We start from the raw sequence: 26165 nt of genomic DNA, 5'->3' as shown, positions 1-26165 counted from the left end.
ATAAAGAGAACAAAATCAACAGCTGAAGACTGGAGTTCATTCCAAAACTGAATTTGGCCCAAGGAAATAACCAGTTGGTGAACTTCTGGACAAGAAACTGAGGCAAGAATGCAACCAGTCCATTTCAGTAATTAAGGATGAGAGATTTATCCCTGAAATGTGACATACAGGTAGCCAACAGGAAAATGAACCTGGTTTAATTAGAGAAGGAGAAAAATGACTAATTAGTCCGGAGAGTCATCAAGGCAGAACCAAAAAACTGGACTGATGTGTTAGGTTAAGCCTAGCTGTATTCTAAAATAATGCACTGTAACTTTAATTTTCCTACTATCTAGAAAGGAGAAAACTCTGCATTTTCTTAAATGGTATTGCATTTAAATGACTGGTGGGCATATATGCTGATAATCCAATCTAGAGAATTATTGAACAGCACAAAGAAAATAGGGTGAAGACCTAAGATCATATCCAGAGAATGGGGGCCCTTCCTTCATCCTGCGGCTGACCTGACACACACTAAGTTGCTTTTGGTCATAAATGAAAGACAGTCCTTGTAAGCAAATGGCAATATATTGGCTCTTGGGTTCCCACATAGGGTAGACCCACCGCACGGTGGCCAGGGCAGACATGCAGTGAGCCTCAGCATCACCTGCCACGTGGGACGCAGACTCCTCCAGGATTCTGGTCATTTCTTCTGCCTGCTTTTTCTCTACTCCTCACCCAGCAGCTGCTCCAGAGATTCTACTGCTGATTGATCTTGAGTTTCACAACGTGGAGTTTCCACCACAGAGATTGTATCTCTTCTTCAATTGCAGCTGGGAAAACTCGTGGGGGAGAACTTGAATTTAACCTTGCTTGGGTCACTCAACAAAGGTTGAGAAAGCGGGATTGCCTAAGACCATGGCAGCTCCAATTGAAACCACATATTTACAGTGTGTGTATGTTGGAGAAGGAAAAAGATGAGAAGAGAAGAAAAGCCGGTAATTCATCGTAGGATAATTTCAAAAATAAAGAGTGCTGCTCCTAGAAAAAGAGGGTGCCTAGGCAGACTAAAAATGTTTAAATGTATCACTCAGGCATTAGATGCTGGAAGGAAAAATGTTTTGATCTTCTAGAAACATTCCAGATAAAAATGGATTTTTATGACCAGCATCTCTTGTTGGGTCATTTGGTCTGGAAACTGACATCCCCAGCTGCCTGTGACAATGCACAGAACCCCAGATCAACAGTCCATCACCTGGAGAGGTGTCTGGACTCTAAATCCCTGGGACCAGTGATGCCTGTGGATTTTACTGATTCCCAGTAGCTGAGTTTACTTTGTGCTTTCAGCTGAGCAATATGTTCTGGTTATTCTACTTCTTCTAGTTGATTCTTCAGGGTTAGAGAAATTCACAATTGGTCTACAACAACAGTACAGGAACCTTTCGTTAGAAAATCCAAGAGTCACTGAAGACATCAACTCAAAAGTGCTATTTCTTTTATTACCCATTATGAATCAGCCACCCACTGATTTATCTTTTACAGCTTTCTATGTTTTCAATTGATATCAATTCTTAGAATAAAATGCAGCACCTGCATCTAAAATATAATTTATTTTTCTTGAGACACGTCTTTCAAGCAGAAGAAAGGTAATGGGCACACAAACAGATACTTGATCATCTTCTTATAAAACAAGGAAGCATCCACATTTCAATACTGCAGCACATGAAATAATTTCTCAATTCCTACTCTGTCATAGCTTAAATGACTTACTGATTAAAATGTGAGTAACAATAATTCTGGAGCTGAATGAAGTTCTCAGACCAAAAGGTAACATTAAGCAATGTTTTCTTTAAATTTAATGTCATGTAGGGTCACTAAAAACAAAATGTAAGGGATAAATCTAAGTGCATAAAACAGAGATAAGACCAATTTCCACAAATACAACTCTTATTATCCAAAATCATCTCGGAAGAAAATTTTCTAATATACCCATTTTCTAGATAACAAGACTAACCATTTGACGGGAATATTTCCAATTGTGTCACCTCCTTCCTTGACTTTTTCCTCACCAATTTAGGGCCTGGGTTCTATGCACTGTGGCTTTTAGGGATAGTTAAATGGGTGCAATGGCTGAGATTGCCCCCGCCTTAAATGGCCCAGGCTACAGGGCTTGCCAAATGGCTTTGGTTTGCAACCTCTTCCTTTGATATCCATTGAAGAATACATATCCTACCCTCTTGATTGCATGGTTCTATCTGCTATTGCCTATTGGGAGCATAACCAGGAAAGTTCTAAGGTCCTTCCAGTTCCAAAAGCCATTGATCAACCCTGTGAGGCACTATGAGAGATTGGCAGTTACTGAGGAATCTCTTCCAAAAATATATGATTAAGGTAATTGTGATTCTATGAAGAATGAATAAAAATTGAAAACAAAACCAATCTTGTTTAAATTATTAAATGAAGTTTTAAAAAAATAATGGAGTGGGTAGATGTATTGCCTATCAAATTAAAATTCAGGGAATATGTGTCAGTTATCAGCCTGATAAGTATGATCTGTAGGGTTGAATTAACTAAAGGTCTAACCCTAAACTAAGTGAGATATTACTGGGTCACTAAATACAGAGGAATGGCTTCCTTTTTCCTTTAAAGATGGAAGAATCCCAGAAGTATGCCTAAATCAGAAGCAGAAGACTCATGTTCTAATGACACGTCTGCTCATCACCCTGAGTTCCATACAGCATACTGTAGTAGAAAGTATATCAGCATGTGAGTGGAGAGATTTAGAGTATAGATCTCTATGTATTTCTGGCTCTGTCACCAACTGGTAACATGGCTTTGGGCAGAAACTGTCTTACTGATTCTATTCCCTTACTTATAATATAAAGGAGCATAACTAGACACATTCTAAAGTCCTAGCTCCAAAAGGCATGATTAACCTTGTGAGGCACTGTGAAAAGTTGCAGATTATGAAGATGAATCTCTTCCAATAATATATAAAGGTGATTGGGATTCTATGAGGAATTAAATGAAGACCATAAGTGACAATCAAAAGAGAAACTGTAACAGAACCTGCAAATCAACTTGTAAATAATCTGCTCTAGGTTATAAAATCTGAAAAGTACTATGATGATTATTCTTGTCATAACTGATGCCACTAATATAATTTTTAAAACCTGAGAGCCTAAGTCAGAGTACTTACCTCTTTCAAATTATGCTGTGTGTGTGTGTGTGTGTCTGTGTATTCCTGAGTCAACATGAATACCTTTAAAAAATTCTAGAACTTTGGGCCAGGCGCAGTGGCTCATGCCTGTAATGCCAGCACTTTGGGAGGCCAAGGCAGGCAGATCACGAGGCCAACAGATCAAGACCATCCTGGCCAACATGATGAAACCCCATCTCTACTAAAAATAAAAAAATTAGCTGGGCGTGGTGGCATGCGCCTGTAGCCCCAGCAACTCAGAAGACTGAGGCAGGAGAATTGCTTGAACCTGCGAGATGGAGGCTGCAGTGAGCTGAGATGTCACCACTGCATTCCAGCATGGGCGACAGAGCGAGACTCTGTCTCAAACAAACAAACAAAAATTCTAGAACTTTGATTAAATTATATTTTTGGGGTCTATCAATTGAAGTGGAATTGGACTGTGGATTCCTCTGTTGAGAAACCTGTTAGATGTTTATTTGGGTACTGACACACTTAACTCTACTTTTGAGACCACAGCCAACTGTAACATCTATGATGGTGATGAAAATACAAAACTCTGGCCGGGCGTGGTGGCTCACGACTGTAATCCCAGCACTTTGGGAGGCTGAGGCGGGTGGATCACTCGAGGTCAGGAGTTCGAGACCTGTCTGGCCAACATGGCGAAACCCTGTTTCTACCAAAAATACAAAAAAATTAGCCAGGTGTAGTGGCAGGCGCCTGTAATCCCAGCTACTTGGGAGGCTGAGACAGAAGAATCACTTGAACCTGGGAGTTGGAGGTTGCAGTGAGCCGAGATCACACCACTATACTCCTTCAGCCTGGGCGACAGAGTGAGACTCGGTCCCCAAAAAAATAAAATAAAATAAAATACAAAACTCAAAACTCTTTCTTTCTTAGACTCGATGTCAAGATCAGTGGGATCAAGGAAAAATTAGGTCTAGGGAATTCAAGCATATTGAACTCATGATCTATAAATTGTAAATGCCAAGGATCTCTTAAAATAAAGACCTTTCTCATGATAAAGGCATGACCCAATAATATAGTTAGGGTTCATCTGCATTTCTCCTCTTCAACTTGATCCAGATGCCATTAGTTGGACGAAGAATCAACTGTCCTTCTAGACCAAGTTCTTCTCTTTTCTGGTTGGATTCTATCCAAAAGTGCCTTAGGATGCACGAAAGAATGGTCTTTTCTTCCATCACAGCAAACTTTTGACCTTCAAATCAATGTAGATACCATCGCTTTAGATATGGATTTACCCCAAATGTGAGAAACAAGAGGTCCTATCACAGGAAGCAAGCCATTTTACATTTTCAGAGTAGGCGGAAGGAGAATCAGAATGGCTTGGGACACTTGTTAAAAATGAAGAGTCTTGAGTTTCCCTCCCTGCTCCCACTTTGCATATCTGTAGCTGGGGAGGACCAGGGAATTTGTACTCCAGCTGATCCAGATAAATCCTGAGCTCATTCAAGCTTGAGACTCACTACTCTAGATTATGCCTTAGTGGGTGTTTAATTTACTATAGATTCACCAAATAAGCTTCAGATTCACCCATTTCATTCTGTCCTCATTTTACCAAGGTCTGCATTTACATAAATGACAAAATGCTAGAGATACTAAAACCAAAAGGGTTTATAATGCAGGGCAGTGATATGCATTCATTTTGCTTAAGTACTTCAGCTGGCCATATGGCAAGCATTTTCTGTTTTGATTTGTAAAATGAAATTCTTAAAAGCAATAAACACAAAAATTAGGTTAACCATAAGTAATCATAAATAAAGTTTTTACCACAATAAGATATTCTACTGTAATTAAAAATCTACAACATTTTGAAACTCTACCATGAAACTAATTATGTCTTATGCTATGGGTAATTGTGTCTCTCTCCAAATTCTAAGCCCCCCGTGCCTTAGAATATGACTGTATTTGGGGACAGGTCATTGAAAGAGGTCAGTAAGTATAAGTGAGGTCATTGGGGTAGGCCCTAGAGTAGTCTGACTGGACAGAAGATCAGGACACAGACCTACACAGAGGAAAGACCAAGTGAAGACATGAGGTGAAGACGGCATCTACAAGCCATGGAGAGAGGCCTCAGGAGAAACCAGACCTACCAACACCTTGATCTTGAACTTCCAGCCTCCAAAACTGTGAGAAGATAAGTATCTGCTGTTTAAGCCACCCAGTCTGTGGTATTTTGCTATGGAAGCCCACGCAGGCTAATATACTAATATACCTTTTGACCATAATATTTTAAAACTACAAAGCACAGTAAGTCAGGGAAAAAAGGAACCAGCTATTTTTTTAAGGTTATTGCATGTGGGCAACATCATATCACATCTCAAAGAAATAACTGTAAGAAACCTACTATCAAGTGGGCCTGAAAGGTCAAACCAACTGAGATGGATACAAACCTATACAGTTCCTGGGGCCAGCAGAGAAGGGCACGTAGGCATATGGATGGCGCCCTTGTGCATTCTCGGGGAAGAACCGCTCAGGCCGGAACTCCTCAGGGTTGGGGAAGTATCTTGGATCTCTGTGCAATGCATAGGGAATGATGACGGCTTCAGTGCCTTTCAGAACTCTGTAACCTGCTGTCAAGAAGTAGTCAATACGTCATGAGACCATAGCAAGACAGACATTAGAAAGTTTCCCTCTTCCTTCTACTCTAGGTATAGCATACTTACCCACTTCACAATCTTCACTAACACTGCGGGCAAATAAAGGAACAGAAGGAAAAAGGCGAAGGGTCTCCTTAATAACACATTCCAGATACCGAAGTTTCTTCAGGTCTTCTACAGTAGCGGGACGGTCAGACCTCCCTGATGAAAGCAACGAGATAAGATGACCTGAAAGAGCGGTGGGGGCCAGGGGTTCACATATTGAAAAAGAACACGTGGATCAAGGCAGGAGATGCTAAACACTCATCAAATACCCATCAAAGAAGAACACGTGGATCAAGGTACTGGATGCTAAATACCAATCAAATACCCATCAAAGAAGAACACGTGGATCAGGGTACTGGATGCTAAATACCCATAAAATACCCATCAAAGAAGAACATGTGGATCAGGGTACTGGATGTTGAATACCCATTAAATACCCATCAAAGAAGAACATGTGGATCAGGGTACTGGATGCTAAATACCCATCAAATATCCATCAAAGAAGAACACGTGGATCAAGGCAGGGGATGCTAAATACCCATCAAATATCCATCAAAGAAAACACGTGGATCAAGGTACTGGATGCTAAATACCCATCAAAGAAGAACACATGGATCAGGGTACTGGATGCTAAATACCCATCAAATATCCATCAAAGAAGAACATGTGGATCAGGGTACTGGATGCTAAATACCCATCAAATATCCATCAAAGAAGAACACGTGGATCAGGGTACTGGATGCTAAATACCCATCAAATATCCATCAAAGAAAAACACGTGGATCAGGGTACTGGATGATAAATACCCATCAAATATCCATCAAAGAAAACACATGGATCAAGGTACTGGATGCTAAATACCCATCAAAGAAGAACACGTGGATCAGGGTACTGGATGCTAAATACCCATCAAATATCCATCAAAGAAGAACACATGGATCAAGGCAGGGGATACTAAATACCCATCAAATACCCATCAAAGAAGAACACGTGGATCAGGGTACTGGATGCTAAATACCCATCAAATACCCATCAAAGAAGAACACGTGGATCAGGGTACTGGATGCTAAATACCCATCAAATATCCATCAAAGAAAAACACGTGGATCAGGGTACTGGATGATAAATACCCATCAAATATCCATCAAAGAAAACACATGGATCAAGGTACTGGATGCTAAATACCCATCAAAGAAGAACACGTGGATCAGGGTACTGGATGCTAAATACCCATCAAATATCCATCAAAGAAGAACACATGGATCAAGGCAGGGGATACTAAATACCCATCAAATACCCATCAAAGAAGAACACGTGGATCAGGGTACTGGATGCTAAATACCCATCAAATACCCATCAAAGAAGAACATGTGGATCAAGGCAGGGGATACTAAATACCCATCAAATACCCATCAAAGAAGAACACGTGGATCAAGGCAGGGGATACTAAATACCCATCAAATACCCATCAAAGAAGAACACGTGGATCAAGGTACTGGATGCTAAACACCCATCAACACCCATCAAAGAAGAACACGTGGATCAAGGTACTGGATGCTAAATACCCATCAAATACCCATCAAAGAAGAACACATGGATCAAGGTACTGGATGCTAAATACTCATCAAATACCCATCAAAGAAGAACACGTGGATCAAGGTACTGGATGATAAATACCCATCAAATACCCATCAAAGAAGAACATGTGGATCAAGGCAGGGGATACTAAATACCCATCAAATACCCATCAAAGAAGAACACGTGGATCAAGATACTGGATGCTACACACCCATCAACACCCATCAAAGAAGAACACGTGGATCAGGGTACTGGATGCTAAATACCCATCAAATACCCATCAAAGAAGAACATGTGGATCAAGGCAGGGGATGCTAAATACCCATCAAATACCCATCAAAGAAACATGTGGATCAATGCACCAGATGCTAAATACCCACAGCTAAAGCAGAATTTCTAACACTATGCATAATCAAAATAAAATGAGGCAATATGCCAAGTAAAATGAATAGACACTAAAGATCACATATTGTACGAATCCATGTATAAATAGTACTCAGAATAGGTAAATCCGCAGAGACAGAAAGTAAATCAGAGGCTGCCAGGGCCGGGGGAAGGAGGAATCAAGAGGGACTGCTTAATCGCACCAGGTTTCCTTTCGAGGTGCTGAAAATGTTCTGGAATTAGGTAGACGTAACTATTGTACAACATGGTGAAAGTACTAAATGCCACTGAAATGTACACTTTTAAATAGCAGATTTTACATTATGTGACATTTACCTCAGTAAAAAAATAACAAGGAATTAATACTTGCAACTCACTACACAAAGATTAGCTACTCAAAAAAGAATTTCTTTTTTTATTTTTGAGATGGAGTCTCGCTCTGTCGCCCAGACTGGAGTGCAGTGGCGCAATCTCGGCTCACTGCAAGTTCCGCCTCCCGGGTTCATGCCATTCTCCTGCCTCAGCCTCCCGAGTAGCCTGGACTTCAGATGCCCACCACCACGCCAGGCTAATTTTTTGTATTTTTAGTAGAGACGGGGTTTCACCGTGTTAGCCAGGATGGTCTCCATCTCCTGACCTTGTGATCCGCGCACCTCAGCCTCCTGAAGCGCTGGGATTACAGGTGTGAGCCACCATGCCCAGTCTAGTTGCTCAAAAATTGTAGAACTAGGATTGGGGGTAGAAGAAAAAGTGAGGCACAATAAGCAGAAAACACGAGAAGCACAGAGCAAAGATTCTAGTAATGATGACTGTGTCACTGATTCTGCAGGACCAAAAACCTTTGTGAAACTGGCAATGAACTAAACATTGTAGAGGATACAGAAGATTGGAGCCTATTCCAAAAGAACTTGTGAGCTTTTAGAAGACTAAATTTACCCACTCAAGGCAATCTAAGCAAAACTAAAATCAGTGTAAAAAAAATAAAATGATGACAAAAATGTTGCCAAAAGGTTTAGAAGGTGTCCATTCTGCAAAATAAAAGCTTGCCTCTTAATATGAAATTCCAGTCCCGGCACAATCTGCACACAAAACTGCTTTTCCATCCTCATCTCCCAGGGAATGAGAGATGAGTTCTCGTGGTCTCTCACTCTCCACTATTGCCCTCCAGACCAGAACCCTTTCCATTTCTGCGCTGTTGCTCATCTGCTTCCTCTCTTTCTAGAACGCCTTCTCTCGCCACCTTTATACCTGTAGTTTTCCTTCCCCTCTTCTCGCTATAAAACTGCATCAGATACCACTGGCTGCTCGGCTAACTCAACTTTATTCCTTTTCGCCTTGCAGCTATTGGGGGCCATGTGACACGTGATTTTCAAAAAGGATAAAATTGATGGAAGCCCCTTTGTGGCAGGCTGATAATGGGCCCCAAAATATCAGGTCTTAATCCCTGCAATCTGTAAATGTTACCCTATTTGGAAGAAGAGAATTCTTGGCAGATTTGATTAAATTAAAGATCTTATAGTGGGGCAATGATCCAGGTGGGCCCTGAACGCCATCACAAGTATGTCACAAGTATGTTTGTGAGAGAAAGACACAAGCACACACACATGCACACACACACCACACACGCATGCACGTGTGTGCACACACACACACGCAGAGAAAAGAGAAGGCAATGCAGAGACTGGCAGAGATGCCAGCGATGCAGCTGTCAGCCAAGAAACACTGGCAGCCACCGGAAGCTGAAGAGGCGAGGAGGAACTCAGCGCTGCCCACACGGTCATGTGGGCTCAGTGACACTGATCTTTGACTCAGGTGTCCAGAACTGTGAGGGAACAGATGTCGCTGCTGTGAACCTCCCCGTCTGTGGATTTGTCACAGCAGCCACAGGACACCAAGACACCCGGCACCCCCACCCCATCTTCCTGCCTTGAAGATGAATGTGATGCTCGGAACGCCAATCAAGAGAACAAAAGCCAAGACGGTAAGGGGCAGGGAGCAAAGGGCAAGGCTGGGACCCTGCACATCCTACTGGCAGGACGTTTCCTCCGGTTGCTTGCTGTATAATAGAAATGTATCTCCTGGTAGCTTAATCCATCTTTTCTCTCCTTTGTGGCAAGATGCAATCTGTGAAACAGATACCCTTCTGGATAGTTTCACCAGCTCCTCGTTTCTCTCAAAGAGCACCTTCTTCATTCAAATGCACAGCCCATGACTCAAAGCTTCACGTAGGTGTCTGTTTTGCCTGGGAAGCAGTGAGACCCTTGAGGACGGCAGCACGCATCTGTGCACCGCAGCATCCGGCCCAGTACGGTCACTGGCCAGGCGACTGGCAGAGGCCTGTGGGTGAATGGATGAGGCCTTGCAAAGGGGATGGTACTGGAAAGGATCCCGCGGGGGAGCCTCCCTGCTCATTATGCTGTGTTTACAACACAGTGACATCTCTGCAGGGGACTTAGTACCACAATATAACCAGGGAAGGGGCCAGACATACCAAACACGTCATCCAGTTCATGGTCCACTTTTTTCTGGACTTCTGGGTTAGACCCCAACAGGTATAAGGACCAGTTCATTGCAGCTGCAGTTGTGTCGTGGCCCTACAAATGGAGAAAACAGTAGCTGAAAAAGCAGAGTTACACTGCGATGATCGGGAGTGACCAGAAACCTCTTTTGAATTGTCTCCAGATTTGATGGCTGCACTGTGACTGCAGAACATAAGAAATGAATTCCGTGCAGCACCTTACCTCGGTGATAAACAAGGAAACAGTCCCTGAAAAGCGGAGGTTCATGCCTAGAGATGACAGTTCTGCGCCGCATGGTGGTGCGCACTGGTGGGACGTGCCTGTGCTGTGTTAACAAAGGGGGCATTGCACGGGCACTAGGCGAGCTGGGCCTTTGTGAATAGAACGAAGTCCGATTTTCATGAGCCTGCTTGTCAGGTCTGTACTTCTCTGCCTTCCCCCATCTGTCAGGTGGGCCTTGCCTGTTGATGGCGGGCACCGGTGGGATAGAGGTGTGGTTCTAAGTCATATCCTCTGCATTAAAAATTGACCAGCCTGTGGAGGAGGCCACAGTATCACACTCACACCGGCTATGCCTCCCTTTCAATGCAAAGAAGAAAAGAATTAGAATGTTAGGGAATGTTAGAGTTGGAAGAGAAATCATTAGTCTGGTTCTGGTTGTTTTCGTGAGATTGAGAGGTTCCTGGTAGGAGATGGATGTGTGTGTGCACATGTGTGTACATGTGTGTATGGGGGTGTGTGCATATATGCATGTGTGTACATGGCTATGTACATGTGCTTGTGTGTGCATTTGTGTTTATGTATACACGAGTGTACATGGCTTTGTGCATCTGACTGTGTGCATGTGTATATATGTGCATCTATGTATGTGTATGTGTCTATGTGCATGTGTGTATGTAGGTCTGTACGTGTGTTTTTGTATGTGTGATTATTTGCATAAATGTACATGAATGTGTGCACGTGTGTGGGGTGGTGTGTGCATGTATGTGTATGCATGCATGTGTGCATATGGGTATATATGTGTGTGCATGCATGTGTAAGTGCATGAGTATCTGGGTGTGTGTGTATATTTGTGTGTGTTTGTATACACGTGTGTGTGCATGTGGATATACACGTTTGTGTATGTGTGTGCATGTATGTGTGTATGTGCATGAGTGTATGTAGGTGTGTGCATACATTTGTGTATGTGTGTATATGTGAATGTGTTTGTGGGTATATACATGTGTCTGTGCATGTGTGTGTATGTGCATGAGCATGTGTGTGTGTAGACGTGTGCATGTGTGTTTGTGCATGGGTGTACATGAGTGTATGCATGTGTGTGTGCACATGTGTGTACATGGGCAAGGTGAAGATGTGAGAAGGCTCTCCACTTCAACATCAAATGACACCTGGTATGTGCTGCATTCTTCTTATGGGCCAATCACGATTCTCAGGGCACTTTTACAAATCTAATCATCATAACTACTCCATGAGGCTTGTGCTATTAAAATAAGAATATTCAGGCCCAGAACGGCTGGGTGAGGTGCTTGAGGTCATGGTTCCAGCGTGTTAGCTGGGATGTGGTCTTAGAGCCCACACGCTTAACACCTGTCTACTTTTCAGCTAATTTACATGTCCACTTTCTGCTTCAGATTTATTTTCAGTAAAGTTTTCTGCTTTAAAAAGTTTAAAACTGCCAGTGTAGCCCATCTCTCTCTTTACACATAGGAAAATTGTGAAAGCGCTCTGGAATGATCAGAACCATCTTATTTGGCTCATCAGCACAGAGCCTGAACTGGAACTCGGATCTAAAGACCCTTCACACAGTTTTTTCTACCGTGTCGTGGAGCCTCACACCAGAGTGCACACGCTTGGCACTGCTGCCAGAGGCTGCCACAGAGCAGCTAACACGTGGGTGGCAGGCAGAGCCATTAAAAATTCAGGTGCCTGGCCGGGCACGGTGGCTCACGCCTGTAATCCCAGCACTTTGGGAGGCCGAGGGGGGTGGATTAGGAGGTCAAGAGATCGAGACCATCCTGGCTAACACGGTGAAACCCCGTCTCTACTAAAAATACACAAAATTCAGCCGGGCGAGGTGGCAGCGCCTGTAGTCCCAGCTACTCGGGAGGCTAAGGCAGGAGAATGGCGGGAACCCGGGAGGCGGAGCTTGCAGTGAGCTGAGATCTGACCACTCACTCCAGCCTGGACGACAGAGCGAGACTCAGTCTCAAAAACAATAAAACAACTCAGGTGCCTTTCACTCTGCTCCACGTGGAGGATATTACTACATGGCTTCTAAACACCACGCTTTATCTATTTTGCAATCCACATAAAGAGAAAGTCTCTCTTTGTAGTATTTAATATTTAAGCTATCTTTGTAAAAAGCACTTCATATATCTGTATGAATTTGAGATCAGAGGTCTCTTCAGAATCATGAACTGGCCGATTCTCTGTGGGAGGGCTCTCACCGTCCTCTTTCGGGAGAGCAGCTCATGGCAGTAGCGAAGCGCTCATCTGCTGGAACCTCAGAAAGGAGGTGGTGAGGAAGGGGACTTGTGGGTCTCGGGGGTTGGCAAGAAATCTGAAGCCACGTGGAGAACCGAGAGCAATGATCTCTGGCTGCTCTTCCGCTTGGGAAAACTCTGACAAGTCTTAGGTTTTCTTGAGGGAAAACAAATGCGTCTACTGCTGTGCCCAGCACTAGTCAAAATCGTTTTCTGAAGAAGGAAGTTGAGTTAATCAGTTTCTTAAATTTTGTAATTTCTAATTAAAATATAATGAATCTTCCTCAGTTACAGTAAACGACTTTAAAATTTGATTACGTTTTAAAAAATAATGCTAAAGATTCCAACAATAACTGAAATGTGTTTAATGATATCTGAACATAACAATATGCAATACCTCAAACATGAAGGTGTCAACTTCTTCTCGAATATCTTCATGACTTAGCCTGTTCCCTTCGTCGTCAGTCACACTTAAAAGCAAGTCAAGAAAGGCCCTGCGTTTATTTTTGGAGGGGGCGGAGTCCCTGCCATCACCTCTACAGTCTTCATCCACGTTCATTTCATTGGCCCGTTCAGCGATAACCTGTACGATTTGAATGATAATCACATGCTTCTGTTTGAACTTGGATGCACGCTGGTAACACATTTTCTTATAAAATATGCTAGTTTCTTTCATTTATTTTTTCCAAGCCTTTCTATTTCAACATTTCGACAACATAGGCTCTTGTGAAAACACAGTAAAGCCTCATTAATATTTTGGGGATTATTTGGTGAAACTTTTAAAAACAAATGTAATGTCACTCAAATTCCTAATTTTCAAGTGCTATTTTTGCCGTCTTTTCAACACAAGAATAGAATCATAGTCTACTAGATAGTACCCTAGAGATTTGATCGTGCTAATGAGAAAAAGTTTAAGTGGTGGAGTGAATGCAGTCATTATACAATACTCTCATTATAGACTTAATTACATGTTGTAGGGGAGAAAAGAAACAGCAGGTAGATTAGTGAATTCACCCTCTATGCTTGCAATTCCTGCTGCCTGAAATGCTTTCCTCAGAGGCCTGCATGGCTGCCCCTTCCCTTCTTCCAGATCTCTGCTCACTGTCACACGATCAGAGAGACCTCCGTCATCCTTGCCATCCCGTCCCTAGCATTACGATGCTTCCTAACACTGCTTTATTTTTCTCCATTTCCCTTGCCACCTGACATTATGTGATACTTCTAATATGCTTATTATTATATGTGATATTATACTTATACTTGTTACTTAGCCTCTTTCTCTTCCAACTCAAATTCTGCCATGCTTGTGCATGTCTTTGTTCATTGATATATAGAGTACGGCTTGAACTCACTAGATATTTCTTGAATGGATAAAAGAATGAAGGCCCATACGCTTAATTTGGTTGTACATTTCAGCCTTCTTTTCCTACCAGGTAATTGACCAAACCTGCTACTAAGTGGCCTAAATAGATTCTAAGCTCTTTGAGGGCAAAACACCATGTCTTCTTTTATTCTTGGTGGAATTCTTACAGCCCAGGCCTCAGTAGGCAATTCTTAATGTTTATTAAATGAATAAAATATTGTCCATTCAGTCAGGAATTCATTTAATTATTGCTATTAAATATTAATGCACAAAATTTAAGGAAAAATTTAACTATGAAATATAACCTGCTGGCTATTCTCCTATAACCAGGTGATCACACTCCACTGTGGCGAGCTCAGCCAACACTGCATTCACGGAGCGTCTACTGATTTATTTATCATTTGCTCTCTTGCGATAGGGTATATACTTCACCACAAGGACGTAATTCCAATAGATTTTAACCAAAATTTACAGCAAAGAAAGGACATATTTATATAGGCTTTTTTTCAATACATTGAAATTACAATTTGACGTATATTTTCAATTAAATCTTGCTTTTTCAAAACACATTATTAACACAAAGATTGACATCCTATATTCAAAACAACATCACTATCTTCTGGTTATTTTTGAATTGGAAATAAAATACTAATATCTAGTTAATTTTAATGTTTTCCACGTTAAGATACTGCTATCAATGCCCCCTGCCTTTGAAAATGACTGCCAAATCCAAACATTTTCCAGAAAACTCCTATACACAGATATTCGTTTCTTTATTCTTTTACACAGCACCCTGTTTGTTAATAAGTGTTCATAGTTCATGTCACATGTTGTAATTATGTGTTGATAGATGACCTCTCCTACTAGAATAACTTCCTTTCAGGTAGGGATCATATACACATGTCCTACTCATTACTAAATTTCCAACATTTGGTATGGTGTTTGGCACTTAGCTAGCACTTAATTAATATTTGTCAAATACATAATTTAAGTATAAATATGCTAAATAATTTTTTCTATTATTATTCAACTTTTATTTTCTGAGATATAGGCTCAATAGTCCTACACCGAGTATGTTAACAAAACATCGACATCATGGACTTACCAAAAGTTCTGGAAATGGATGGTGGGCATGGTTGCACAACATCGTGAATGCACTTAATACCACCAAACTGTACAGTTAAAATGGCTGTAAAGGAAAATTTTATGTTTTGTCTATTTTACCACAATTTTAAAAGTCAGGGACTTACATTGTTGGTAAAAGCATGTAGGATCTTAAGGCTCTTTTTGTGTTCCCATCCCTCTTTAAACATAAGGTACCAGAGGTCAAGCCAAAGCCACGGCATCTTTATTCTTCGAAATATCATCTCACTCATTCTATAGATGGGAAAAAAATACATCAGCTGTTGTATCAGAAAGGTGTATTTATTGAGTCCTTCTTTGGTACCTAGCCTTGATGAAGGCAATCGTGGAAATGATGATGACTGTCTCAGAGGCTACTAAGAGCTCCATGCTTTACGCTCAACAGTGAAGGTACGGGCTATTATGCATCCCATGAAGCCTGAGAAAATAATGGATTCATTAAAGGAATGAAGAATCCATTATAAAACATTCTTACTAGATAGCCATCTGGCCTCTGCTTCTGTTTCTCCAGGGCGAGTTTTCCACTCTGCCTAGGGCCTCTATACCAAGGGCTGAGATGAAATCGGCCTCCTTTTAAGGTCCATCATTGGTTTGACCGCTCCTCTGGAGGGACAGAAGACAACTGGCTGCCCTCTTCTACCAGCGAGGGCTCTCGAAGTACCCAGCTGTCACTTGGCTGTTCTGGCCCTTCCCTTTCATGTCCAGCCATAGAGCAGAAAGGCCCCTACATGAGCTCCTGCAGGACCAGCTGAGACGCCGGTTCTTCAGAAAGACCTTTGCTGGCCTCTCACTCTGTAGGACACTTTCTTGTTTTCCTCTCCGATATCAATTTGATCTTTTCTTCCTGAGCAGTTATTACAATTCATGAATTTCTTTGTCCGATGCCTGACTCCTGTGTTATTCTGTTTTGTGTACTACTACAAAACCAGTCAGTACCCTGTGCAGTGATTGGAAGATCGCAGATGCTTAATAAATGTTGGTTAAAATGAAGTGAAATGAGCAAGAGACTTAAATGTACTCAGCTCAGTGCACTTCTCTGTACTTCCTCAAGTCCTTGCCCTGCCTCTTAACAGGTGAATAATTGCAAGCAATTTTAGAGTAAAATTGACTGTTTCAATGACTAAAACAATACCTACTGGGTGCAGAAAATATGAGAAAGAAGAATAACAACAAAAGGAAAGCACAAGAATAAGAAACACATACACGAGACAATGAGAACCACGGCTAACATTTGGTTATAGTATCTGCTAGTTTTCTTTGAATATAACAATTTTTAAATATAGCAATTATCATAGTGCAGAAAACTGTTTATATCTTTTTCTCAGCATCACAATGTAAGCATCATCATGTACAATATAATGTAATCTCAATGTTAGAGAATAATCATTTTAAATTACTGCATAATCTAGATGTGACATAATTTATATAACCTTTACTCTACTGCTTAACACATGCTTACATGATGAGGTTAACTTCTAGTTTAATGGTTAATTTTGAAACCATAAAAAGATACAACACAGAAATTGTTAGCGATAATTTTTAAAGTCCAAATCAATAATTTTTGAAATAACTGAAAGGACTCCATTTACCTATAAACTGCACGGACATACTCGGAATCATCGTTACTTTGAGCACCAATATTCTTCCCCATAGCTGTTTCTATAAAATATGGGTGAGAAGCAACCATTCAATTCATGCACGTTAGTTATCTTGTGTTTATTTTGCAGTGGCAGACACTAAAGACGTACATCCTGCTTTGTCCTTGTATTTTTCAGAATTCTCCTTCCTCCCTTTACCCCCTTCTCTTGTACCGGCCACTTCTACTCTCTGTTCCTGTTCTTCCTTCCCTTTGCTCCCTGGGCAGTTGCTCCGTGCCTGCCCTGCTCACAGCCCTGGGCGTGGCTGCTGCTCCTCAGAAGGCTAACATGGCAGGAGAACCGCTCTGAAGGGCCCACCACCCTTTCCAGTCCCCCCATTTGCTTTCCCGGTGGAGCGTGATTTCCTATTTGGGCCATTTTCTCTTTATGCCATAAATTTAGAAACAGATCGATGAGACTCACCACAGATGATATCTAAGGCACAAAGAGTGATGTAAACAAAGCAGTTAAATGCTTCTTGGTTAACATGTTTTTCAAGTTTCTTAACCAATATATTTGCTTGTTCATTCATGATATCTAAGAAATCTTCCAGAATGGTAAAATGGAAAGTGGGTGTTAACATCTTTCTCCTGGAGCGCCATTTGTTTCCAGTACTAGAAATAAAATATGTGGTTACAAAAAACATACATATATAGAGAGAGAGAAAGAGAAAAGTAACATCCAAAACGATTAAAGCATAAATATAGCAAGTCAACAAAATTCTCCTGAAACACCTTCATCTACAGGTTCTCAAATGCTTTTGGCAGAATGACAAAGATATACACATATCTATAAGATATTCATCTATAGTTACAAAATATGAATATTTTGGACATTGTTCCATAATATTAATGTTTAAAATAGCATTCATAAAATTGAAAAATTTAAGAATTTTTCTCAATTTCTGAGTTCCAAGTTTTTAACAAAATTTTTTTTCTCCTGCCATCAGTACCTTAGTCATCAGATCCTCACTCTCCATGGTTCTACCTTGATGTCTCCCCTGCTCCACTTCTCCAAAGCCCTACTAGGCTCCTGCCTTGCCCTTGTGGGGACCTCTCTCAGAGGATGGAACCCTGTTTCTAGATACCAGCTCACTGTACTTCTCTGGGGCTATCTTTTTGATTGGGTTTTCAAGATTTCCCTGCTCCAGACACTCCTTGCTTTACTGTGTCCTCCATCCTGCCCAGTCCCGTCCATCAGGAACTTCTGAGTCTTCCTGAACACTGGCGATAGTCACTATTGAACACCACAGCTGGAGATAACTGTTCACCTCGACTCTTGGCCTCTTGGCGGGCAAAGGGCAGCTGCCAGCTGGACCTTCCTTTCCAGCCTTTCTCCTCCTTTCTGACAGCACAGTCCTGCTACAGAAAAAAGCTACCCTGTGTCAATTCCTGAAGTAACAAGCTGCAGGTAGAAGTAACCATTTCTATAGACAGCTTTACAAAGGTACACTGGCATACCTTGTAAGAAGTCCTAGGCCAAGCCATGGTTCTAAAAACTTGTACATAGAGGATTTGTCAATTTGCTTTGAACTAGTTAAAATTACCTTAGGAAGAGAAAAACATATTTTAGAGACATGCAGACATCAAACAACCTTCCTGTAATTATAGGAATACCTGGCTAGAATACAGCTAGTTTTTAGGACATTCGTAACATTTATTTTCTCCGTGGTTCATTTTCAGTCCTGTGCCTCAAAGACTTTCAATTAGAGTTTTGAACATAAAACTAGCATTCAGTCTTGGGGACTCAATGCAGTTGGGAGAAAGAAAGATGACCCAGACAATTCTCTAGTTTCTGCCATAAACCAGGAACCAAGTGGAGTTATTTAATGGGGGGAGGTGGAAAGCGAGGTGGGGAGGAGGCAAATCTGGAGGGTGAGCACATGTGGGGAGATGGAAATCATGGGTGTATTTTCAGGCGATGTTGACTTTGAGGCATTCAGGTTGCTGTGGTCTGAAAGCAAATGAGACAGCCAAGATACGGCCTGAGCTGGAGATGCCTGTTTGAGTGTCCCCAGCATAGAGGCAGCAAGGGAAGCCATGAGTGTGATCGGATCACCAAGAGTCCACGTGAAGTGGGAGGAGGGATGGGGTCTAGGGCTGAGCACAGAGTGCTCACCAGGCTTCTTGCTCGAGTCCCCTACTCTGGACAGCTCTCCATCTGCATCCACCACACCAACTTCTATTAACACTAGGCCAACAGTGGCTGAAATCCTGTCTGCCCTTCTCACTCTCTTCTCTGAGCCAGGATTCTGGAGAAGCATGAGAAACTCCAACATTTTCACCATAATTAGAAAGACGTGTCCTGGCACTACTTCCTAGGAAATTTGGCCTTTAATTTTGGTCAATGGTCTGTTTACCCCATCTTTGTTTCCTCACCCAAATCCTTTTCTCACCATACTACAAGATGATTTCCCCAGACCTTTCAACTAGCAAAAGGACTACAGTTTTTTGGAGGACTAATTTCAATAGCATCGGTTTGTAATATTTATCCCATAAATATCAAATTTACATTGTCTTTTAAATTTGGAATAATAAGTTTATCATTGATATAATATGAGACCTGAGTAACTTGAGGAAAACATATTTTATTAGTCATATATTTTTGAAGTCTTAAAATGGTATCTGGTAGATAACAAGTGCTCGCCTTGTGGAATAATTTATTTATGTTTCTAAAAAAATGATATCCTTTCAAAAAAAAGAATAAATATAACGGGACCTGATAGCAGTTGTGCACTTATATCTGGAGGGTGTTAATCTCCCAGGATTCAGGCTACATCTGAAAAACATTAAATTGCACCTATATAGTCTAAAATACTTAATGGAATGTTTTTTGCACTGAAATGGTTGAAATGTAAGGATGCATTATATTGATTCTGATGAGATTCTCACACTGTAAGATACACAGTGCAATAATGGTCGTATTCACACGTACCCACCTCCACATTTTCTGCATTATAAAGGGCCACCATGGGCACCGGCCCGACCCAGAGCTTCAGGAGTGGCATGTGGCGGTATTCCTCTGTGTACTCAATGATCTGCTGAAAAAATTCTGGGGAAAAACATCAAAATTTTAATTCAATCAAGATGAGAATGTTGTGACCAGTATTGGACAAACATTTGTTTTCTCATTTTGATAAATATACTAATTCGGTAATGTGTTACTGTTAGAGGAAGCCAGGTAGAGAGCATGTGTGAACTGTCTGTAATATTGCAACTTTTCTGTAAGTCTAAAATTTTTTTCAAAATAGTATTTGCCACAGCAAATAAACATACATAATGCATGTTAGCTATTAGAGAATAATAATTATTAGGTTTTGATGTCCCAGAATGCGCATTCTTTCTAACGACTGCCTAATATCACAGAGCTAGTAAATGGTGGAACCTGGCTTGCACCGAGACTCCAGAACTTCCCCACACACTGTGCTACTTCCAAATGTCTCTCAGATGAAGCAGCTGTCAAAACTGGTATGAAAGGAGCTGGGTCAGATCACCAGTGTCAATCATCTTGAGTCGTGCTAACATACTGCCTGCCCTGGTCCGGTCTACCAGAGGGGACGGGGGAGTCTCAATCTGTGATTCTAAGGCAGCAGGGCCCACAGTTGGGAGTAGCTGGGGAAGGCAGACATTGTCATTATGGACTGGAAAATGCTAGATTAGAGTTTAGAGGCCAGTTGGAAGCCAACTGCAATCTTCAAGGTGAAATGGCTGAGGCCAGCGTTTGGACATTAGCCACGAAACGAAAGGCAACACCTCTTGTACACGAAAGACAGGATTCTTGAGAACAATGACTATATCTTAGAATATTCTGGTATCCCCAACTTTGTTGAGGTCAACACTGGGCACAAAGCAGGGCCTCAATAAATGCTTGATTGACAACTAAAGAACTTAGTTGTCAATTCTAACCAACTTCTAGACAGTGATCTAGCAACTTTGCAAGCAATAAATTTAATCCTTAAAGTAACTCTGTAATATAGTCACTTTAACGGGGGAAAAACCCTCTAAGTTAAAGAGTTTTAAATAATTTCTCAAACAACTTGGATATACTGTTGGAAATTGAACAGTGGTTTTCCTGACGCCAAAATCCAGAATTGGTTGGTGGAATAAAAAGTCCCTTCGTAAAAGACAGCATTTGTCATTGTCTTCACTCTGAAAGTGACTGCAAGGAGAATTACTTTAAATAGTCCAGTCAGCTCACAGGTTGTTTTGAAACAGGTCTTATTCACCAGAGATTTTAATTACTGGAATCCCCAACAGAATATGATGAGACTTAAATATATTATTCCCCTATATTTTTGTACAATTATTTTTTAATACCGTAAAGCCTTAGGACAAAAGGTGTGGTTAGCTCTGCTTTTAGAATTAACTGAGATGATTTTTAACAGTGTGATTTTCATATCTGGACTGGATTACTTGTTACATCAGTCATGATGATATTTGGTTGGCAAAGAGTTCGCTTGATTCTTTTCTGTCAAAATACTTTTAATATTCTGGTAAACACTCTTCCATGAGGCCTCATCTTGTGAAACTGAAATGGCAGCGTTATTTTTATTAGAGAAAACAAGTGAAAATGAGAAAAAGTCCTTCAAGCTTTGGAGTTAGTTAACGTTCAGCCTGTAGAACAGTTACTGACAAATAAACCCAGAGGGAACTGGGTTCTGGTCGGGGCCCATTTTAAAATATGTCATTTTGGGCAAATCTTTTCAGTTCTAGGTACCTCAACTTAACCCCTGATGAAAATGAAGCGCTGAGATTGAGTTCACCCTCCCTGACGGGGGGCTGTAAATACCAGGTACTTTTGAGAGCTTTCCAACTTCAAGTGATTTTTTTCCCATCAATAAAATGTTCATCTCTGTTTCAAAACATGATTTTAATTAAAAAATTCACTGTTTAATAAACAAGGAGTTTGAAACCCTCCAAAGAAGTTTGCCGGATGGCCCTGCCGTCAGTTTCTGAACTATTATTACGTAACCTCCTTTAAGTCACTGTTTCTTAACAGTTATTTGTAACCTCCTTTAAATCAGTTTCTTAACTGTTATTTGCAACCTCCTTTAAAGGGCTAAAATATGAAGGTCAAGCGGGAACTGAAGCAGCGGTCAAGTCTTGTGATGCTGGGAGGAAGCCTCCAATGAATCTCCAGTCTCTTATTTTCCAAAGTGGGAGCGAGAGGAGGCGGCCCCAAGCGTTAAGGTGTTGGCCAGTTTACAAGCGCTTTGCGCTCCCAGGGAGCTTCTGTGCCTAAGGCTTCCCAAGCCACGGCAGGAGGAAAGGCAGGGCTTGGAGAGCTGAGCAGCAGGGAGGTGGGAAAAGACTCAGGGCGGGGGTTTGGAAACACCGCATCCTGTGCTACACACAAAGAAAATGCTCACTTTGGGATGAGGCACTAGCCGTGTCGGTGGGTGCCAGGGGCAACGAACAGAACCGGGAGCGCCTTCTCCACAGGGTGACAGGCGCCTCTCTCCTGCGGCCAGCGCCACAAGCAGCGGGTTCCTGGCCGATCGGAGGGTGGGGACGGGGCTGCGGACCCCGGTGCGCTTCAGGAGGGGCGTCGGCCCTTACCTCGCCCGTCCCGCTTCATCAGCAGCGCGTGGCCCACCAGTGGGTAGGCGCGGGCCACCGTGGGGATGGGCCGCATCTGCTGCCATTTCCTCACGTAGCTCGCCACCCTCTGCAGCAGGCTCAGGACCAGACTGGCGCCGGCCAGGGACACGGCACTCGCCGCGCCCCACAGCAGCAGCTTCTGCCACACGAGCCCCAGCCAGATGCCCGCCATCGCCCTCGCTGGCGACTGCTGGGTGCGCTCCGGGCGAGTGCGGGCCCGCGGGGACGCGATGAGAGGCGGCGCCGGCCGCGCACCGCCCCCTTCCCCTCGCGGGCCTGGCACTGCGGAGTCGCCGGGTCCCCGGAACGACGTTTCCCGCCTGGGCGGCGGCCAGGGAGGGCGCCACGGGGCTGTTCCTGCGCCCGGCCCGGGCTACGCAGCACCGCGGCCTCCGCGCTCCGCGCCAGCCGAAAGCGAAAGACCGGAAAACGGTTTCCGGGCCCCGGGGCGTGGTGATTGCACGAGGCCCGGAGGCTGGGCCGGGAGGAGGCCGGCGACAGACACTTCAGGCCGCCTCGGGATAGGGGTCGGGGGCCGTCGGAACGGTCACCGCGGCAGCCCGGCGCGCCCCAGCGGGGCTGGTCTGCGGGTCCTGCGAGGCCGCTCTGACGTGCGGGGTTCCGCGGGCGGGCAGCCGGCTCTGAAGGGAAAGGAAGGCGCATCCGCCCCCGGCTCGGATCCCAGCTCTGCCGCGCAGCGCTCGCTGCCTGCGCGACCTCCAGGCCCCGGGAGGCGGGGCGCGTCCTGGCTCCGGCGGGGTCACACGGAGCAGCGGGCGCTGGGATCCAGGGTGGCCTTGGGGACGCAACTTTAGGGAAGTCACCTACCCCTGTGTGTGCGCTGGCCCCCTGGGACACTGGGAGCGAAATGAGGTGGTCGTGAGCCAGTTATTTTCCAAAATATGCACCAGGCACCAGACCGAGGAAGCCGGAGCCCCGGAGAGCACCGAGGGGCGGGTGGGGGAGGAAGGCGGGGGAGGCTGCTCAGCGGGTGCTGGGAGACCGCAGCCGCGGGGGACTCGCAGAAGAGCCAAGACTAGCCACCCAGCCTGGGAAGGGAGGGAAGGACCGCGAGAGGGTGCCCGATTTCAGCCCGGGGAGACGCGTGTCCCGGCTGCCAGTCTCTCTTCCCGGCAGAGGGCCCCGGTGCTGACCCCAGCCCCTTTTCCACGCTCGATGCTTCTTACAAAGAGGCCCGGCGAGGAGTGTCGCTCTCCAACAGGCCAGGCCCTTACTAAGCACCAAAGTGCCAGGAAGATGAAATAGAATGTCCTGGATGCCCGCTTTGCTTAATTACTAATTACGTTCGTTTACTCGAAGCCACTGCATAGGTTGCCCACAGCCACCTGCAGCGCCTCTGGAGTGCAGAGAAGAACATGCCTCAGGCTTTTCTCCATCTGAATTTAAGTCATCTGCCTGTGCTGACGTGAAATAGCAAGTGAACAATTTCTATTTGTTGCTATTTCAAATAGAACGGTGGCTCACGCCTGTAATCCCAGCACTTTGGGAGGCCAAGGCGGGCGGAGATCAGGAGATCAGGAGATCAAGGTCAGGAGATCGAGACCATCCTGGCTAACACGGTGAAACTCCGTCTCTACTAAAAATACAACAAATTATCCGGGCGTGGTGATGGGCACCTGTATTCCCAGCTACTTGGGAGGCTGAGGCAGGAGAATGGTGTGAACCCGGGAGGCGGAGTTTGCAGTGAGCCGAGATCGCGCCACTGCACTCCAGCCTGGGAGCCAGGGCGAGACTCCGCTCAAACAAACAAACAAAACAAAACAAGTTGCAGAATGGAGTGTGTAAAGTAATGCCTTCTTTGGGAGAAAAGGTTTCTTTCTCTACAGCTCCACTAATGTCTGGAAGTAAAAGTACTGATCAGCTCTAAGGAGTGGGAATGAAGATGGGGAACTTACGCTTTTTATTTCATTCACGTTTACGTTGTTTAATCACTTTAACACTTTTTAAAAAATAAATATGTTCACTTAGTATCTTTAAGCATATCTCATGGGCTTTAGTTTCCTCCCCTCTAAAGGGTTGAGGCTGAACTATAATAAGGTTAATTACAGCTATAAAAGTAAACAATTTGCCTACATCACACTGGGGATTCCAAAATTGGGGTAGAAAGGAAGGGGAGTAACGGTTGAAAAACTGTGTGTTGGGTACTGTGTTCAGTATTCAGGTGAGGGATCAAGAGAAACTCAAACCTCAGCATCAGGCAAATTTAACAAACCTGCACATGTGCTCCTGAATCTAAAATTAGAAAGAAAAAAGGTTTGTCTCTGTCAGTCTCTGCTAACCTCTGTGGACAAAACAAGGCGGGTAACACAGAACCCTTCCCCTCCAGAAGCAGAGAAGGGAGATTGCTCTGGGCAGCAGTGAGTCTTGGACTGAGTAGAAATGGTCAGAAATGCCGCAGAGCCAGGAGGGATAAAATGAGCTCAAGGGGCAGTGAGGGGACCCTGCCTGGAGCACAGGGTCCCACACAGTGACAGGTGCAGGATGAGGTGGGTAGGTAGGGTGGAGCCAGCTTAGAGAGACCTGGACTGCCAGGCTTAGACGCTTTTATCTTTTTTTTTTTTTTTTCAGACAGAGTCTCGCCTGTAGTCCAGGCTGGAGTGCAGTGGCGTGATCTCGGCTCACTGCAAGCTCTGCCTCCCGGGTTCATGCCATTCTCCTGCCTCAGTCTCCGGAGTAGCTGGGACTACAGGCGCCCACCACCATGCCCGGCTCATTTTTTGTATTTTTTAGTAAAGACGGGGTTTCATCGTGTTAGCCAGGATGGTCTCGATCTCCTGACCTCGTGATCCGCCCGCCTCGGCCTCCCAAAGTGCTGGGATTACAGGCATGAGCCAGCATGCCCGGCCAGACGCTTTATTTTGAAGCCAATCTGTGGGTGAAGAACAAAATACAAACCTTGTCCCTTTGTTCCCTTAGTCATCTTTCTTATGCCTTCTTTGTTACCAGATAGGGCCTTTCTCATACTGCCCGGAATACTGAAATTTCAGACTAAACCAGTCAGGTGGCTGGGAGTGCAAGAAATCCTTGGCAAGACCTTCTTCCCGGAAAGCCTCCTAACAGCAGAGTACACAGTGTCACACCTCAGAATGTCCACCATGAAATGTACTGGTGCTCAGTGTAGCAGATGATTGCAAGGCTGATGTGAAGGCAATCTACCCACATTTATAAGCCTGCGGGCTGTCAGCTTCATGAGCTAATGCAGCTGAGTAGGAAGGCATCTCCTGACTTTCCCTCCTCAAGATCCATCCTCTATGATGCCCTTCCCACTTGAAAGAGCTTTATTTAGTCAAGGTCTTTCTTTGATACTCTCTCCCCCTAGAAACCAGTGCTTTTGAAAGTCATGGCCAGAATATGTTATAAACAACAGAATGGTTTTATAAATGTTAATACTTTGATTTCCCAAATTTTCTGTCACTCAGAATGATTCTTAATACAAAAAAAATTACACTATAAAAATAAATTCATAGCTCAGTATAGAACTACATTATCTGCAAACTCTACTTACACACATCAAATCATAAAGGGTAGCAGGAAATTGTTGTGAAATTTTGAATCACAAGTACCAGGCTCAAATAAAGTATACAAACACCATC

General features: G+C 43.5%; 1 protein-coding gene and 1 pseudogene across 8 annotated transcripts; one reads left to right on the top strand and one right to left on the bottom strand.

Moving 5' to 3' along the window:
- Positions 1-1457: 1457 nt before the first annotated feature.
- On the bottom strand, positions 1458-23021 carry CYP4V2 (cytochrome P450 family 4 subfamily V member 2). Of its 7 annotated transcripts, none has more exons than XM_015139562.3 (11): positions 22320-22972; positions 19890-20002; positions 18412-18497; positions 17375-17565; positions 16904-16973; positions 15422-15548; positions 13206-13391; positions 10298-10400; positions 5866-6027; positions 5593-5772; positions 1458-4397 (listed from the first exon to the last, which is right to left on the bottom strand). In XM_015139562.3, exons 2-11 carry the CDS (start codon positions 19956-19958, stop codon positions 4225-4227), a joined length of 1347 nt encoding a protein of 448 aa, XP_014995048.3. In that variant the 5' UTR covers positions 19959-20002; positions 22320-22972; the 3' UTR covers positions 1458-4224.
- Positions 22782-24333, top strand: LOC106998612 (uncharacterized; annotated as a pseudogene). The gene has a single exon (XR_003729903.2). The product of XR_003729903.2 is annotated as an uncharacterized LOC106998612 (transcript).
- Positions 24334-26165: the final 1832 nt, after the last annotated feature.

The sequence above is a fragment of the Macaca mulatta genome, chromosome 5, assembly GCF_049350105.2.
Source record: "Macaca mulatta isolate MMU2019108-1 chromosome 5, T2T-MMU8v2.0, whole genome shotgun sequence".
Lineage (NCBI taxonomy): Eukaryota > Metazoa > Chordata > Mammalia > Primates > Cercopithecidae > Macaca > Macaca mulatta.
This window is presented reverse-complemented; position numbering and strand designations above follow the sequence as displayed.

Excerpts from the sequence above, each read along its gene's own strand:
- CYP4V2 (XM_078001509.1), bottom strand. The coding sequence starts at position 22,723 with ATGGCGGGCATCTGGCTGGGGCTCGTGTGGCAGAAGCTGCTGCTGTGG. Across the intron at positions 18,498-19,889 it reads ATAATGCAGAAAATGTGGAG|GTAATTTTAACTAGTTCAAA; the intron begins GTGGGTACGTGT and ends TCTCTTCCTAAG. Across the intron at positions 4,398-5,592 it reads TGGCCCCAGGAACTGTATAG|GTCAAAAGTTTGCTGTGATG; the intron begins GTTTGTATCCAT and ends ATTGATTTGAAG.